Source organism: Varroa jacobsoni, unplaced genomic scaffold (genome assembly GCF_002532875.2).
Source record: "Varroa jacobsoni isolate VJ856 unplaced genomic scaffold, vjacob_1.0 scaffold_1388, whole genome shotgun sequence".
NCBI classification, from domain to species: domain Eukaryota; kingdom Metazoa; phylum Arthropoda; class Arachnida; order Mesostigmata; family Varroidae; genus Varroa; species Varroa jacobsoni.
Genome location: NW_019214290.1, coordinates 148294 through 163581, shown reverse-complemented (window position 1 = coordinate 163581; position 15288 = coordinate 148294). Strand labels below are relative to the sequence as shown.

General features: G+C 37.7%; 3 protein-coding genes across 4 annotated transcripts in view; 2 read left to right on the top strand and 1 right to left on the bottom strand.

Annotated features, from left to right (window-relative positions):
* The first annotated feature begins 1080 nt into the window (after nt 1–1080).
* On the top strand, nt 1081–5971 carry LOC111269492 (coiled-coil domain-containing protein 169). Of its 2 annotated transcripts, none has more exons than XM_022849122.2 (7): nt 1081–1257; nt 1843–1915; nt 2565–2682; nt 3582–3701; nt 3982–4131; nt 4430–4509; nt 4742–5971. In XM_022849122.2, exons 2-7 carry the CDS (start codon nt 1851–1853, stop codon nt 4872–4874), a joined length of 666 nt encoding a protein of 221 aa, XP_022704857.1. In that variant the 5' UTR covers nt 1081–1257; nt 1843–1850; the 3' UTR covers nt 4875–5971. The 2 variants fall into 2 exon arrangements, with proteins under 2 accessions (XP_022704857.1, XP_022704858.1); XM_022849123.2 differs by having other exon boundaries at nt 1081–1580.
* A 103-nt stretch (nt 5972–6074) lies between these two features.
* LOC111269491 (propionyl-CoA carboxylase beta chain, mitochondrial) lies at nt 6075–11339 on the bottom strand. Its single transcript, XM_022849120.2, has 10 exons — nt 10886–11339; nt 10318–10365; nt 9421–9651; nt 9184–9330; nt 8904–9032; nt 8420–8617; nt 7979–8203; nt 7698–7787; nt 7355–7444; nt 6075–7063 (listed from the first exon to the last, which is right to left on the bottom strand). The coding sequence occupies exons 1-10, from the start codon at nt 11033–11035 to the stop codon at nt 6743–6745; spliced, it is 1629 nt and encodes a 542-aa protein (XP_022704855.1). The 5' UTR covers nt 11036–11339; the 3' UTR covers nt 6075–6742.
* A 1264-nt stretch (nt 11340–12603) lies between these two features.
* Nucleotides 12604–15288, top strand: part of LOC111269475 (mannose-P-dolichol utilization defect 1 protein) — a 7641-nt gene continuing 4956 nt past the window's right edge. The window contains exons 1-2 of the mRNA XM_022849096.2: nt 12604–13161; nt 13571–13843. Of these exons, the coding sequence (XP_022704831.1) occupies nt 13759–13843 (85 nt within the window). The 5' untranslated portion in view covers nt 12604–13161; nt 13571–13758. The remainder of the gene's footprint in view (nt 13162–13570; nt 13844–15288) is intronic.

The following is a 15288-nucleotide window of genomic DNA, read 5'->3' as shown; positions in this document are numbered from 1 at the left end:
TTGTTTGCTCTAGAACTGTAATTTTTATGGAATACTTCGAATATTTTAGTATACATGGGGCGTTCTAACTGTACAGATAAAAACTTCGAAATAGGAACTTGTTTCGATCGTTTGCGCACGTATTACGATTGAGCTAAATCAACGACAATGTCAACTTGCGTTGGCCACTATTTTCTTAAAAACGCTTTTTTTTATATTATCTATGCCTTATATGGTACATGTAAGTGTACCGAACATAGCTTTATTAGACTATCTATATATGTTTTACTAAACGATATTTTAACCAGATGCACTAGCGTATCATAAATATTAAAAATTATATGGTATCGACCTTTACTTTACTTAACGGTACGGACCATGCGTGCCAGTAATGTTCAGGAGAGCATAGACTCTACTAGCGTCTGCATTTAGATTTCCTTATCACGAATTTACAAAGCAGTGAGATAGTTATTGTACTTGATTTATGGTTAATTTTTTTAGAAATAATAAAAAAATAGATTTAATGGTTAAATGTCGACACAAATCACTTGTTACCACTTAACTGAATGCTTTATGTTTACGAAACATGTGAAAGAAGAAAGCATTGAAGTTGAATATATGTTTCCTTTGTTCAATGAGCAGTACTTCATTACGTACGAGGAGGGATACTCAAATCGTATGTTTCCCTAAACTCAAAATGCACGACTTATCTCACTTGATAAAAAAGACAGACCGAAGATATAGACGACCTAGGTTCGTCACCTACTAGCTTCTAAACGAATGTAAGATAAGTATACGATTGTATTCACAACGTCTGCTGTGACAACACCAACGATCCACCACCAAACACCATCCGATCACGGTTGTATTCGCGTAGTTATGTGGTTAGTATTATGTTAATGAATACTATTTCCGTGTGCCATTCACTGAACTACCTTGAAAACTTCCGTCTCCGGCACCTGCCGCTGCTGGAGTTAAAGGCAGGGTTGCCTTATACAGGCTCTGCTGTCTGACAATTACATAAAATATGTCTGACTTCAGCAGACTTTGTAGTATAGCCGGGTTGTTGTGGCAACGCGACCTCACCCGCGGCCACTCACTTGTCACCGACAGAGAATATCTATACCCTCTGGCCGCACGGAGCCTCCTGTTAGCCTTCGAATTGCAAGCTTATATCATATCGATAAGTTCTGAAAATCAGCGATGGAAATCCAACACAAACAAGTTTCCTTTCGTCTGTGTCCAGCTTGACATGCCGACACATCTGATTCAGATAGAGTATGTGTTCTTTTGCACTCTGGGGCATTTCGAAGTAGACGTAGGTATATAATAGTTGATCAAATTTTCTATAACTTTTCGACTGGAGCCTGGATGCAGGTCAACAGACGAGAAGCTGCCTGCCTCAAGGACCTCGAGGCGGACTGGTGTCTTAGTGCATTGCGTTGCAGACTAGTCAAAGCTAAGTGAACGTGTTTCGCTGAGAGCCATCGTACACTACCCAAAGGGGCATTGAATTCTAGTTTTGACATTCTGCGCCTCGATAACAGCAGCTCAAAAGCCAATTCTGTACCAGTTGTGTGACTACAATTGTCAAATTCAAAGTATGTCCGCTAGACGATAAGTACACCTGTATATACATGCGTACAAGAGTATATTTTTGCAAAATTAAGTGATCTACTCTATCTGTGTCCCACTGTAGTACATGTCTCTCTGTGTCTGTGAATTTATAGATATATTTTTATAGAATTTTTCCTGCGATTAACAATGATTCTAATGAAATTTCGTTACGGATAATTAATTGCGTTGCTCCAATTTACCGTATTGTCCGCGTGTGACTTTATTGTTGCTTGTGATTATACGTAGTTGCCTCGATGTTCCTCATGATGAATTCGCATCAAAGTCTTCTCGAGGAGATTGACCGCGAACAACGTTTCAAGTAAGTGTAACCCTCTATTATCAGCGAATGGAACAGATAGATCTTTTAATTTGCATTGCTACATCTCGTAGTTAACAATTTCCGTTACAGGCTCACTAAATGTTAAGTTGTACCCTAATCGTACAACAACTGTACATTTTACAATTTTTGTCCTGTCGTGAATAATCACATTTACCCCTCTTTTTAGCCAAGAAGCTTTCATTTTGATTTACTTCTATTGAGATCATTACCTCAAACGAGACTACCCTAAACTAGCTAGAATTGTTTTGCTAACTGATTATGAGTAAGACCTTCATCAAACTGGAGCCGCAGATGTCATCAAGGGTCAAATTTTACAAAAGCAAAGTCTATTAAGCTCTTGTTGTGAGGATGTTTAAGCCACATTTTCTGATTGATCTGCGATTTTGCAGCTGTACGCGAAGATCACTCGCGTAGAAATTTATCGACTTACTTAAAACTAAATTATGGATGATATTTTCTCTAATTCGTATGAGGTTGGTCGGTGACAAATTTTAACTTTGACTAATAAAGAGCCTGTTTTTCTTTTGGGTTAGGACAATGTGCCAGGTGTTTTAGTTAGTTTGGCTCTAGTAAAAGCTCAATAAAGTATCTCATCTTTGATTATAACTTCCAACTCGAAATCCTTTAGGCACATATTGGAACAGTCGATTCGTGATCTAGAGCATTCAGTATCACAGTTAGAAGCGCGCAGTTCGTATGATACATCCAGTGATGCTAACGAATGGAAGCTTCGATACATGACACAGGTTAGGGGCAGTTGTTTTGCTTTAGCCAGTACGAAGAAGTATATTCTATTAGCATAGGGACGTTACTATTTCTAAAATTATTCTTCTGCATATCAAGAAGTTTACATATAAGCATATATATTATTTTTGTGCATTCTATACTATATATGAACATTTTCGTGTATAACAATTCGTATCCATCACTGCGACTTCCCCTAGCTGCAGTTACTTAGCGTTGTTTATCAACCCTTATGAATATTAATATGCTTTGAAGCACTCAGGTTAAGTGAATGGCAACAGGGCCTGCTGAAGCCGCCGGCACTCGCCTATGCACACTGATTGCATTCGATTTATCACTATAATTTCGCTGAGAATGCGTATATCGGAAGACAAAGTAAGCTCGTGCTAATTAAGAGCTAGAATTTTTTTATTGAGGTTCTATTTTGTAATAACCAAATAAGAGGATACGCTTACCTGTTATACAACGTATAACCGTTGAACAAATTATTAAATAACAGCCGTAGTTGCATTATTAGAAATCGGAGCAGACAGTGATGTACAGCAAAGACGGCCTGTTTTCTACGATCCAATTAAATAACGAAAACATGTTTCCCAGATCGTACTCTTCGTATTATGCTCTTACCATAAAATGAAATGCTATATATATCTAACAAAAGTTAACGGCATTGGAAATAAACATCTTAGGAAATGATTTATATCCTTGGATTGATTATAAGTACAATTGATTTTATATGTAATTTGACGCCTAATGTTCACAGTCTTATGGATATGTTCGTTTTGCTAAATTTGTCAGCATTCTATTTTTTTGGCCCATTTTGCCGATCTTCTAATAGGCTCCGGCTATAAATACAGGCAGGCAGGCAAATGAGTATTAAGTTACGAATATCTTCTATAATTAGGTTGAGCTGAATCGTCAACTTGACCAGCAGAAAGGCTGGTTAAGGGAACAGGTAGCCGGTGAAATTGACCGACCTGGTTTGGCCGGTCTCCAGGGCCTAGAGCTAGATACACTTTCTGAGGTAAGTGTCTACCGTAAACTTTATGACCCCAACCTATACAATGTAATTTTCATTTCCGAATCAACAAGTTTCTTAAAACATTTGTTGCACAATGCGCTTAGAATCAGTATAAAGCGCGTACGAAGGTAGCGATCGATCTTACCTAACACCGTGAAGAACACCCTTTAACGGTGTAAGCTTAACAATAGATAGTGATCACTTCTTTTTACGGGTACCCTTTCAAATTCATTACCGTTTATGTTACGGTAGTAGTAATGTAATTCTGTTTATGGCATTGTAGGCACAGCTTCTACGATGTCTTCGTCAGCTGGAAAAAGAACGGGATAACCTATGCAGTGACATCAAAGATCACGAGTGGCGACTCGATCAAGAATCTAAAGCTTTCCATAAATTTGATGAAGCGCGAAAAACGTATCACACAGAAATACACGTAGGTGTCAATATCCACATTAGTCGCCGATCATATCGTTAAATTAATTGCGTGCTATTATATTAACTTTTAACACACGTATATAATAAAATTTTGATGTGAAGCATCCTTTTTACAACTCGGACGAAAGCTATTACTTTGCAAAGTTTTAACTATGAAAGTGACTTTCAACCAGTATATCTGGAATCGTTTTTTCTTAGAACGACTACATAGTATCATGCCTATCCTTGTATTCCGCAGCTCGGTCCGAATTACAGATTTTTTCTAACTAAAATCATATTATTTTGATCTGTTGTAGGATGCGATGGCCAATTTGGATACATTGCGCTCGAAAGTAAAGATGATCAGTAACGACTACACTATGTTCAGCAAACGAAAGTGCGTACATTTTTGCTGTATGTACTGCTTAAATCAAAGGCCTTACGCGGTTGTTCTTATTTATATATGCGCTTCCTATAGTTGCTGACCGAAGTCGAGCAGGCATAGAAATAGGTTTTGAGTTAGAAAAGTCGTAAAACATTTGAACGGAGGCATTTCTCCTTTTTGTCTCCTCTTTTTTGTATGTAATAGGAACTATTTCATTATTTCAATAACTACTTTTATACTTCAGAGGAAACATTTTACCCAATCAACGAGTCCTGGATCCGAAACGGGGCCCAATAAAAAAAATTGCCGCTGTACGCAGCCTGCCAAAGTTGAACAGCGGAGATCGTGAAAGAAATTTGGGGCATCTTAGTGAATAACAATGCTGCGCTGACACTAAAAATAAGGACAATGGATGTGAGAGAAAAAAAAAATAAGGTTTGTCTCCTGTCCTCACTGTATCCATCATACGAGTTTTTCTGTCACAGGTTGACATTTATAAGGAGACGCCTTTAAAAACACCAACTGGATACAATTAACAATTCAGTAGCATTTCCTGTTAGAACAAATTGTAGAAGGTGATTTAGCTATTTTTCGATTAACAATAACGAGCAATTATCTCAATGTGTAGCAGTCAAATTTGTGGCAGCTCTGCATAATAAAAGACAAAATTAGCAGTACGGCTTTTTAGAAGTTCGTCTGTTTAGCGTACGCCGGTCGGCAATATATAATTCTGAGCTAACTTTGTGTTGTGTACGAAAGTTTTAGTTAGTAGTCAAAACAAGTATAATTACTAGTGCTAAGAACTATGAAACTGTTCCCCAGATATAATTTCACTTTATATATTATAAGCTGAAATATATATATATATATATATATAATGTATAGTGAAACTACATTAGTTGAGGTTATATTGATTTCTGTCAGTCAAAAAATATTAATGTGGACGGGACCACCTTTCGGGAAGTTATCGTGTCAAATATGTTAACGTTTCTTCATTTCGGGTATCGAACGCTAACATGGATCAAGCAATTTCGATTTAGTATATTTAATTATTTTGATTGAATCATTTGATATATTATATCTGTTATTAGGTATGTGAACGGATAATTAAAATCAATTACGGATGACTATAACATAGTCATGAGAATAAAACTCTGACCAAACGTTTTTTGCCGAATGTTTAGATAGAACATACTCGGTGATGTTGCAAGTATTGTACACGTTAATAAAAAAAATGAGTATAAAAATTATCCAGTATATATTTATTCGATCCAGAGAAGTATGGCCGTTCCGCATAGGATTCCCATAATCTGTCAAGAAAGAAAGCAATTCATTGCGGAAAAGAATCACTATCCGAAAAAAAACTATTCAAAAGTCACTTTGTCATTGAGTTTGTTAACCCTACACAAAGACAAATAGAAGGTAAGAACGAATGTTAATGTTAATTAAGATTGCACTGAACGCTGAGTGCGGAATCTGTGCAATTTACTTACCTGACCATGATAGCATAATGTTTCATTCGCCATATTTTAGAAAATATCCTGTATAATTAAAAATAAATAAATAAAACTAGTAAGTTAAATGCAGTGTGAATTTATTCTCTATAAAAACGTTTGCATTTTACGTGAAAGCAATTTGCACTCTACCTATGAAAAATGCAGCAAAATATTCGTTTGAAAAATCTTCGTTTTACGAGTTGCGCATGTTGAAAATTCGTCCAACAAACTAAGTTGCTTTAGACACACTTTAGATAAAAGTGTGTCTAAAAGAGTAAAAGTAGCGTCATTTATCTACTGCTGTAATTTACAGTAAGCAGTTAACGTTTTAGAGTAATATACAAAAACAAGCCTATTGAGCATATCTAGAATTATACGTAGTGATTGTACAATATCTGTAACCACCTCTTGATTGTTCTTTCATGCGACTCCGTTCATGTGACAAGTAACAATACAACAGGGAATTCAAAAGACCCTATTCTTCGAAGACCCACCTACATGTACTACTTTCTCATGGCAAATATGCGTTGTTTAGCAAGCTGCACAACTCAGGCCAAATAGACATTCGCCTTATCACAGAACCATAGCAAGAATACAATTATGACGACTTTGTTTAAAATAAGGTTTTAGATACGACGTACAGTTAACCAATAATAACGTTTCCGTCTTTGGTTGAATAACAGTTTTATAAATATGAAATAGGCAAATTTCTACGCAGTTTATGTTTCACAATGTTCTCTTCGGCACAATTACAAGGGGATATTGCCGTGTTTTTTCGGCGGGTTGTTGACCTTTTTATCGCGAAGCATAGCTAAATCCCTGCAGATCCTCATCCGGGTCGTGTTGGGTTCGATGATATCATCGACGAAGCCGCGGATAGCAGCGGAAAACGGGTTGGTGAATTTATTGATATACTCCTGTTCCTGTTTAGCAACGTCCTTTGAGCCGCGATAAAGAATAGACACAGCTCCTTTAGCGCCCATGACAGCAACTTCAGCCGTAGGCCACGCGTAGTTTATGTCTCCCCGAAGATGTTTAGACGACATCACGTCATAAGCGCCACCGTATGCCTGCAATAATTTTTATAAATTAACATAATAGGACTCTTCCGTATTAAATTCACGTTTATTTAAAGTCACGTCAAATGTGCTGGTCAGCAAACAAATCTTGTATTGAACTACAAATCTGTACCGATGGACTTAAAAGATAACAGCTATAACTGTACTAAATATCGATGAACGCTACTGCTTGCTACTAAGTGAACTGACGTAGTCTTCACAGGCACAAAATACAGACGAAAGTTTACATTTATAGATGCTCTTGTGATAACCTAAATGATATAGCAAGATATTCACACAAACCTTTCGGGTGATAACAGTTACTTTCGGCACCGTTGCTTCTGCATAAGCATATAGTAGCTTCGCTCCATGTCGAATAATGCCATTGTACTCCTGTAGCGATAAATTGCGACCGATGATTACACCTCTTCTATCAATTTGTAATATTATAACACAGTAGTTTACTTATTAAGCTCTGTTGTACTTCAAACATAGAAGAATACCAAAGTCTTCAACAAACGAGATGTTTGTATTACACTTCATTATATGAACACATCGCATGATATTTTAAGAATTCAATGACGTTGATGACAGAAAAGCTCCTTTTCCGGAGCACAATGCGATAAGCCTGGCTCACTACTCTTACCTGACTCGTCCCGGGCAGGAAACCTGGGACGTCGACCAAAGTGACAATTGGAATGTTGAATGCGTCACAGAAACGTACGAAGCGAGCACCCTTTTTGGCACACCGAGGAGGATTAATCAAACAGAGAAAACACTCAGACTGTTGCGAAGGCTAGACGTTATAGTTCTACAGTAATATAATAATAATACCATGACAGATAATTCATTTCTAGCAAAACATGTTCTCGAATGACGAGTTGCGATTAGTTAGCCCAATGATAAAAAGGTATGTAGTGGAGGAACCTTGACCGATGAATTGATATCGAGACATCCTGCAGCGTATTTGGGGTTGTTACCCACGACACCAACGGTCTCCCCATTCAACCTTGCGAAACCACACACGATATTCCTGGCATAATTGGGCATGATTTCGAAGAAATCACGATCATCCACTAGATCAAGTACCACATCGATCATATTGTAAGCTTGAGTTGATTCCAGCGGCACAACAGTATCTAGAGAGTACACCTAAGTCATACGAATATAGTTAAGTCTGTAAATAAAACGGTTTCAAATCGGCATTAGGACTATACTCCAAATATATATATCGACGATACAGCCGAATGTGATATATTAGGCGTTCTCTACCTTATGACTATAGGTTAACTCATTACTATTCAAACATTGGTCTTGCATTGTAAAATATCGTTCGAGTGACACTAATAAAGAAAAGGCGAATTTTACCGGTCGATCCCAGGGATCGTGACAAATGCGACGAGGAGGACCCTCTTTATTGTTTAATGGAAGGAAATCATAGAGACGCCGAAGTTGGGTAAGTGCGTCTACGTCGTTCTCAAAAGCACCATGCGCGACGCCTGATGTTTGCGTGTGAGTTTTTGATCCGCCCAGTTGTTCTTGAGTAACGTCCTCATTCGTAACCGCCTTCATGTATTAAAATTAAGCACGTAAAGATAGGAGCAAAACCTCGATACTTCTGGTTAGTGGCACATGTCATATTTATAAATTATTTAAAAAATGCCTACTCCACTCTATGTTCGTTAAAATTACCGGTTTCATCCCTGATACACATGGATATTACCACACTGAATAAAGAAAAATTCGCATGAACCTGTTAGCGTCTGATAGCTACCTGAGAATTAGCTAATTTGTTATTTAATAATTTATGATCAGGTCACAACTGTATGAGCTAGACAAAACTTTCAGTCACCTTCACGACATCCGGGCCCGTGATAAAGAGGTATGAAGTATCTTGCACCATGAATACAAGATCAGTCATAGCTGGTGAATAGACAGCTCCGCCAGCACATGGCCCCATAATCACCGAAATCTGCGGTACCTGCGTACGAATCAATAAAAGAAAGCATAGTGGCACAGTTCGAATGAATCCATCTGCTTATTGCTGACCTACGTTTCCAGCTAGCAGAAAAATATAAGGCTGACTTCCGTAAGAGTGCAGCTCCTAAATTTCTACAAAGGGTCCAACATACCACGCCTGACGAAGTGACGTTCCGCAGAAAAATGTCTGCATATCCTGCCAATGATTCGACGCCTTCTTGAATTCGCGCACCGCCAGAGTCGTTCAAACCAATAACTGGAACTCCAACCAAGGTGGCCTGATCCATGATTTTGCACACCTGCAATAATACGATGTAGTTATCAGAACGTTTTTCTGTTCTACTGCTCTATGTTAAATTACAACTCAGCGATTCAATACAATTGCATACTTTTTTAGCGTGAACAGAACTAAGCGATCCTCCAAAAACGGTAAAATCTTGAGAGAATACGAATACTCGTCGTCCATGTATCTCTCCGTGGCCTGTGACGACAGAATCTCCCGCAAACTTCTGTTTTTCCATGCCGAAGTCGGCGCAGGTGTGTTCCATAAACTGATCATATTCGACAAACGAACCCGAATCCACGAGAAGGCTAATACGCTCTCGAGCTGTAAGTTTGCCCTGAAACAGACAGCCTTTTGTTTAGATATCATAGAATAAATTCGTTATATTGACTAAATAATTGCATGATAAATTGAGGATCTTTATATTCTAACAAGTCAATCTAAAAAAATCGTAAAAGCCAGACTATCCTGTATTTTGAAACGTACAGACTCATCCGGACATGAAACGGCGTCTACGAAAAGCTGCACTACTTAGAACTAATAACAATCTTAATTGCTCACATATCCTATCTTCAATCTAACTTCATTGATCTAAGTCTTCAACGACGATCTACATTTAAATTATTACACTGCATATAGAAAACGCTACTACATCGCTCATCCCCGTTTACTACTCGACATTGACACGATATAACGAATAGGTAAACCAAATTCATTGAATTCTCTCAACCATAAGATTTATAAGGAAATTCGCTATAGTAGTGCCACCTTTTTTTTACATTACAGATTTATAGATCTGTGCACCGTGTTATATTTTACTATCCTTTCATCCAAGAAATTACGTCGATGGCATCATGCTGCACATTCAATAAAGAATCGCTAGATAGACTGCGTTATAAATAGCCAATGGGCAGATACCGTAGAGAAAAATGAAATGTCATGCCTACAAAGAACACGAGAAAACTCATGATAACTAAAGCTGATAGTGGCATTATAAGCAAACCTTTTTATGTTGAGCCTCGATTCTTTTTTCGCCTCCGCCAAGTAATGCCTGTGTAGAAATAACAAAATAAGTACCTGAGTCTTGTCTTATCAAAGAAGACATATTTCACATATGCTAAAGCCAGTTTTAAAGCCTCGACAACAAATTAAAATGAGGCCGCTTATCCAATAGGTTCTGAGATTCGTTTTTTCTTTTACGTTGCCTAATTCTCATAAATCCAACTTTGTTTGTTAATTAGATGTTTCCGCGATGGCATAGCGGCTAATGTGTTCGATCGTTTAACTTGGAGACACATGATGATCTGGGTTCAAAGCCGGACGTAGACACGCTTTGTTTTGTGCTGGGAACCACCCGTCTGGAGAACTGCGTGACTGCTTTTGTACCCGACATAAAATACAAAAGGTATGTTACATATCGGATAGAACAATTTGTTATCAATGCTTCTGCTGCTTATAATAGAATGCTCAGCCAATTAAAATTATCCATATTAACACAACCATCTATGTGTTCTTCTTCCGTGTCCACCAACACCTAGAAAAATGCGAATATCTATCATATGCTGTTGCACCTGTTGACGACGCTTGTCAATTTCTTCTCGAACGCGCAGAGTGTGCGCGGTTGAACTATACCATGCGCGAACTGGCCAAACGCGACCAAAATGAGGGATAGCCGCCCCAGCTTGTAGCGGAACTAATCTCGAACAAACGTTTGTTATCATCTTAATAGGCGAAACACCACCACTGAGACTGCTAACCCCAGCACACGGCAAAATAAATAAAGCTTAACTCAATACACTTTCAGTGCTACGCTCCCCGAATTTCGAAACTGCTGCAACGCCAACGACTTTTGCCCAAGCTAGAGTTTTAAAAGTTTGTTGTATCTGGTCTCCTATAAATCGTAGATTCCTAGCATCAAATGTCCTTCTGCTATTGAGATTAGTAATAGAAAGTGCTAACAGCACAGCAGCACCAAGATTGGTATCTCCACTGAGATACAACAGGAAGCAACGTGGAATGAGGACTATGGTGGAGAGAAGTAGCTATTATATGTGCTTACGCTGGCTAGGGTGTCACTGATGCTGCTGTTCGAAATCAATGGGGAGGGGGTTAGACGAGACCGCGCGTCTACTGTAAAGCTTCTCTCTGCTGATTCAGAACGCCGGCGAGTGTTTGAACTGGCGCCAAGTTTGAATATGCGCTACAGACTGCCTCTTTTTAAGTTTAATTTTAATTTCAGAAGAATGATACCAGCCAATTTTCAGCCCTCAAGCTTTTTGATGAATTGTCTTCTAATTACTGGAAAAAGTAACATTAAGCTTAAGAATATGTATAGGAATAAGTAAACTATATTTATAATTTAGAAAACCGCTAAGCATGAATAGGCTAAAAAGGTGAACTTTAGGCCATCACAAAACATGGTCTGAGGAAAGCAAATGTCAACGAACAAAATAACATGCAAATATGATTTATAAATTGCTTACGATTGGTATGTCTATACTAATCGTAATTAGGTTTTTTAGTGAAGTTACTCAAATAGAATTCATACGTTAGTAAGTATAAAGGTGCGCCCTTTATAGGGCCATAGTCACTGAGCAATAGAACAGTGATAAAGAAGGTAGCTGATCGGAGAACTGCATTGAGTTGTTAAAAAAGCATTCAAGCATAAATTGAAACTTCCTTTTTTCTTGAAATGAAATAAATAACACATGGTGATAATTATCATTATTTTTTGGTAGAAAATATACATCGACTGAGTATGTTTCTATTAAAAGTGAGATAAATAGAAGAAGCAAAGAATTTGTAAAATTTATTATTCCGATATTAAATTACTGTCGATTTACGTTGTAGATTATTTTATTTGAATAAATTCTTTGATGATCAGATTCAATAATATCGCTGTATTCGACACCTAGAACAACATTCTACAATGCATCTCTACATTTTTATGCTGTTTCAACACACGTCTCTTTATTGGCAGTTACAGATCCTCCTCTTTACAGTTACCGACGAGAATCTTCAAACATTACTCACAACTTATGCTTTAAATTTAACGAAAACAGGACACACTTTACTACTTGTTTTTTTATTTAAGAGCATATTCTTATCGCCATAAACTTTTAACCATAAACCCAAACGCGCTGGATATAAAAAAACTACCTCTGTCACCTGCAAATTTGAAATAACACATTTTTCACGTTACTGAACGGCGTAAGCTATCCAAGCAATTCATTCATCCAACTGCCGACAATACTATGTTTGATTGAATATACTCTATACTTGCTGGCCTGGCCTAGTACTAAATGTTTTGCTTTGACGTCCGGCATCGCCGGTCGACATTAGAGCTATAAGACGGCCGGATCCCCATACAAAACAAGTTGTGTCTATGCGCGTACTTGAACTTCGATCACCATAGATCCCTGAAGTTATCACGCACACGCCAAGTCATTTGTGCGGGTTTGACACTGGCAGGCAGTCAATTTACAGCCGTGATGTGGACTGTCGCTGCTTTGGTCGAGGGGGGACCAGCGGCAGCTTGACTGCACCCCAGTTAACGCTGTGATTTGCTAATGTTAGTAGCGCCGATGTTGGGGCACACCGTTGATTCATTCATTCGTTGAAAGAACAAATGGGTAATTGGGTGAGGGCTTAGTGTTGGAGTTAGAGTAAGTTTCCGTGATCCTGAAAATCTCTAGTGACATGACTAAGTGTTGAAAGAAGACTATCGACAAAGCCAAGTCTGCACCTGCGGAAGCGTCAACAAAAGCCGTTTGGTCATTGTCGTATACGAATTTGAGGTCTTTAGAGACCACAATATAAAAATAAGTTGCTGTCTTAGGTGTTCTCGGTACGTATGTTCATAATAGAACAACTGTCGTGATTAAAGTTGACAGAATTGTGGAGATATATATACCTCCATAATTCTGTCAACTTATAAGTTAAGATAGCTTAACGAATAGAAGCGCCGTCACCGCAGCTGATTACTCTGAGTCTGTTCGTAGCGCCCTGTGTAAACGAAACATGAACTCCACATAGAAGTAGTTTGTATGAATGATACGTACTTTTTACTAAAACTTGAAAAATTCTTTGGATGACATTGCTAACTGAAAACCTCGTGAGTTAATGCGATCGTTTCGACACATAATTTAACATGAAAGTATTTTATAAGGAAAAGTGAGCCAATTATCTCAGCACCTAACTATGCTATGCTTCTTTTTTTTTTTTTTTTTTTTAATCTTCAATCAAATATATTTCAGGGAAGTGGTAAGGTAAAACAGCTCTGCTTTCCCTAGGCAAGACGAGTCGATAGTGTGGTAATTACTGTTGCCACTTGTTCGTCGACCTCCTGGAGCTCTACATGTTGTTGCAATTGTGGTTAAGAACTAACCATTTCTGAGCTTATTATCAATTGAAATCTGTAACGTTGTCCAGAAAGGTGCCCAAAATGGAGCTTCTACGGCCTTTTTTCGAAAATATGTTTCCTGGGCGATGCTTTGATTCACTTGTGCTCAATTGGAATATTCAGGATGGTATGTTGAATTTAGTGAAATTATTAACACTAATGAAATCTAATAAAAGCTTTAATAATCTTCACTCTAAAACTAAATAAAATAAAGGTGTAATGCAGGTAATATAATAGAAAGCCCCAAAGGTTAGCTAAGATCTTAATCGCCATCGGCATAAATTGATAGGTCGACCAATTTTCCAGGTAGTTTCTAAACACTTCCCACGCGCGTAGGATGTGATGAGCGTGACGAAGATCAGGTTCTATTGCTCAATTAGTCAAGTCTGAAAGCGGTGGACACCCGTCACCAGAGCAGTTTCAATATAATGGAATTTCTCCCGAATATATTCAATATGCTATTCGTTGGTTAAAGTAAAGGATTGTGTCAAATTAAGAACATAGCTATTGCCAATTAACTTGTTTTGCAGTCAAAAAGTGTGTTAAGGTTTACTTGAACTTCGCCATGTTGAATATTGTCATCGTTGTTTTAAATTCTGTCATCATCGTTGTTGTAGTACCAAAAAGGTCGATGCTTCAATACGAAACATCATCTAAATAGATTTGGACCACAATTAAGAAAAGTCTCTTTAATTCAAGCAAAGGTGTCATACAAAGAAGTTCGCCTATTGAATGAATTTATTTTTAGAGCTGCCATTAGAGATTTCCTGGATTCCCGCTTGAAGTTCTTACGAAAGCACTTTTGTTGCTGTTTTTCACAGACGGCTCTTTGAAAACTTACGTTCATAATCATTAATGGAAATTAAGCACGGACTTACAGGTTATGGTAACATTCAAAGTACTCCAATTCACACGAGATTCAATATATTAGTCGAATTGCGAAAATTGAAAAATGCACTTCGATAGCAAGCTTGTAGACATGTATAAAAGTTTTTGATATGATCGCGCTTATCACCTAAAGCACGAATCAAAACAAAAGTCGCAAGAGAAAATTTAAATGATGATCGTTTATTTTTTTTTATATATTTATACATATTATGTAGTAAACAAGTGATCTCATATTGCTTATGGAGTTGCAGTCTGTCGTACCAAGCTCAATTAAGCGACCAGAAGACACCTTCTCGTATTGTGAGTAACGTAAAAGGCAGTCTATATTATCAGCATGTCGTATTATTATGGTTTCCCGAATGTTCAGTTGCTGCATAATGTTTTCTTGTCATTTGCGATCGCGTTATCGAGGTCTGTTCAAGATGCGCTGCATTTCAATGAGGAAATTCTGTGCTGGCAAAAATGTATTGCGTCATTTTTTTAGGAAACCACATATTCTACGTGCATAGTTGCTTACTGTAGATGTCCGGTATTAACGATATTCAATACGATCAATTTGCCACATCCGATAGTACCTAGTAAATTTGTATTTAATTGATATTATTTTTGGGACATTAAATCGAATTGAGTTGTTTAAAATTCGAGGTAAATCTCGTGGACTGACTAAGACTACCTTCATATCAT

Excerpts from the sequence above, each read along its gene's own strand:
- LOC111269492 (XM_022849122.2), top strand. The coding sequence starts at position 1,851 with ATGTTCCTCATGATGAATTCGCATCAAAGTCTTCTCGAGGAGATTGAC. Across the intron at positions 1,916-2,564 it reads GACCGCGAACAACGTTTCAA|GCACATATTGGAACAGTCGA; the intron begins GTAAGTGTAACC and ends GAAATCCTTTAG. Across the intron at positions 3,702-3,981 it reads AGCTAGATACACTTTCTGAG|GCACAGCTTCTACGATGTCT; the intron begins GTAAGTGTCTAC and ends ATGGCATTGTAG.
- LOC111269491 (XM_022849120.2), bottom strand. The coding sequence starts at position 11,035 with ATGATAACAAACGTTTGTTCGAGATTAGTTCCGCTACAAGCTGGGGCG. Across the intron at positions 9,652-10,317 it reads TCGAGGCTCAACATAAAAAG|GGCAAACTTACAGCTCGAGA; the intron begins GTTTGCTTATAA and ends TGTCTGTTTCAG. Across the intron at positions 7,064-7,354 it reads TAACTGTTATCACCCGAAAG|GCATACGGTGGCGCTTATGA; the intron begins GTTTGTGTGAAT and ends AAATTATTGCAG.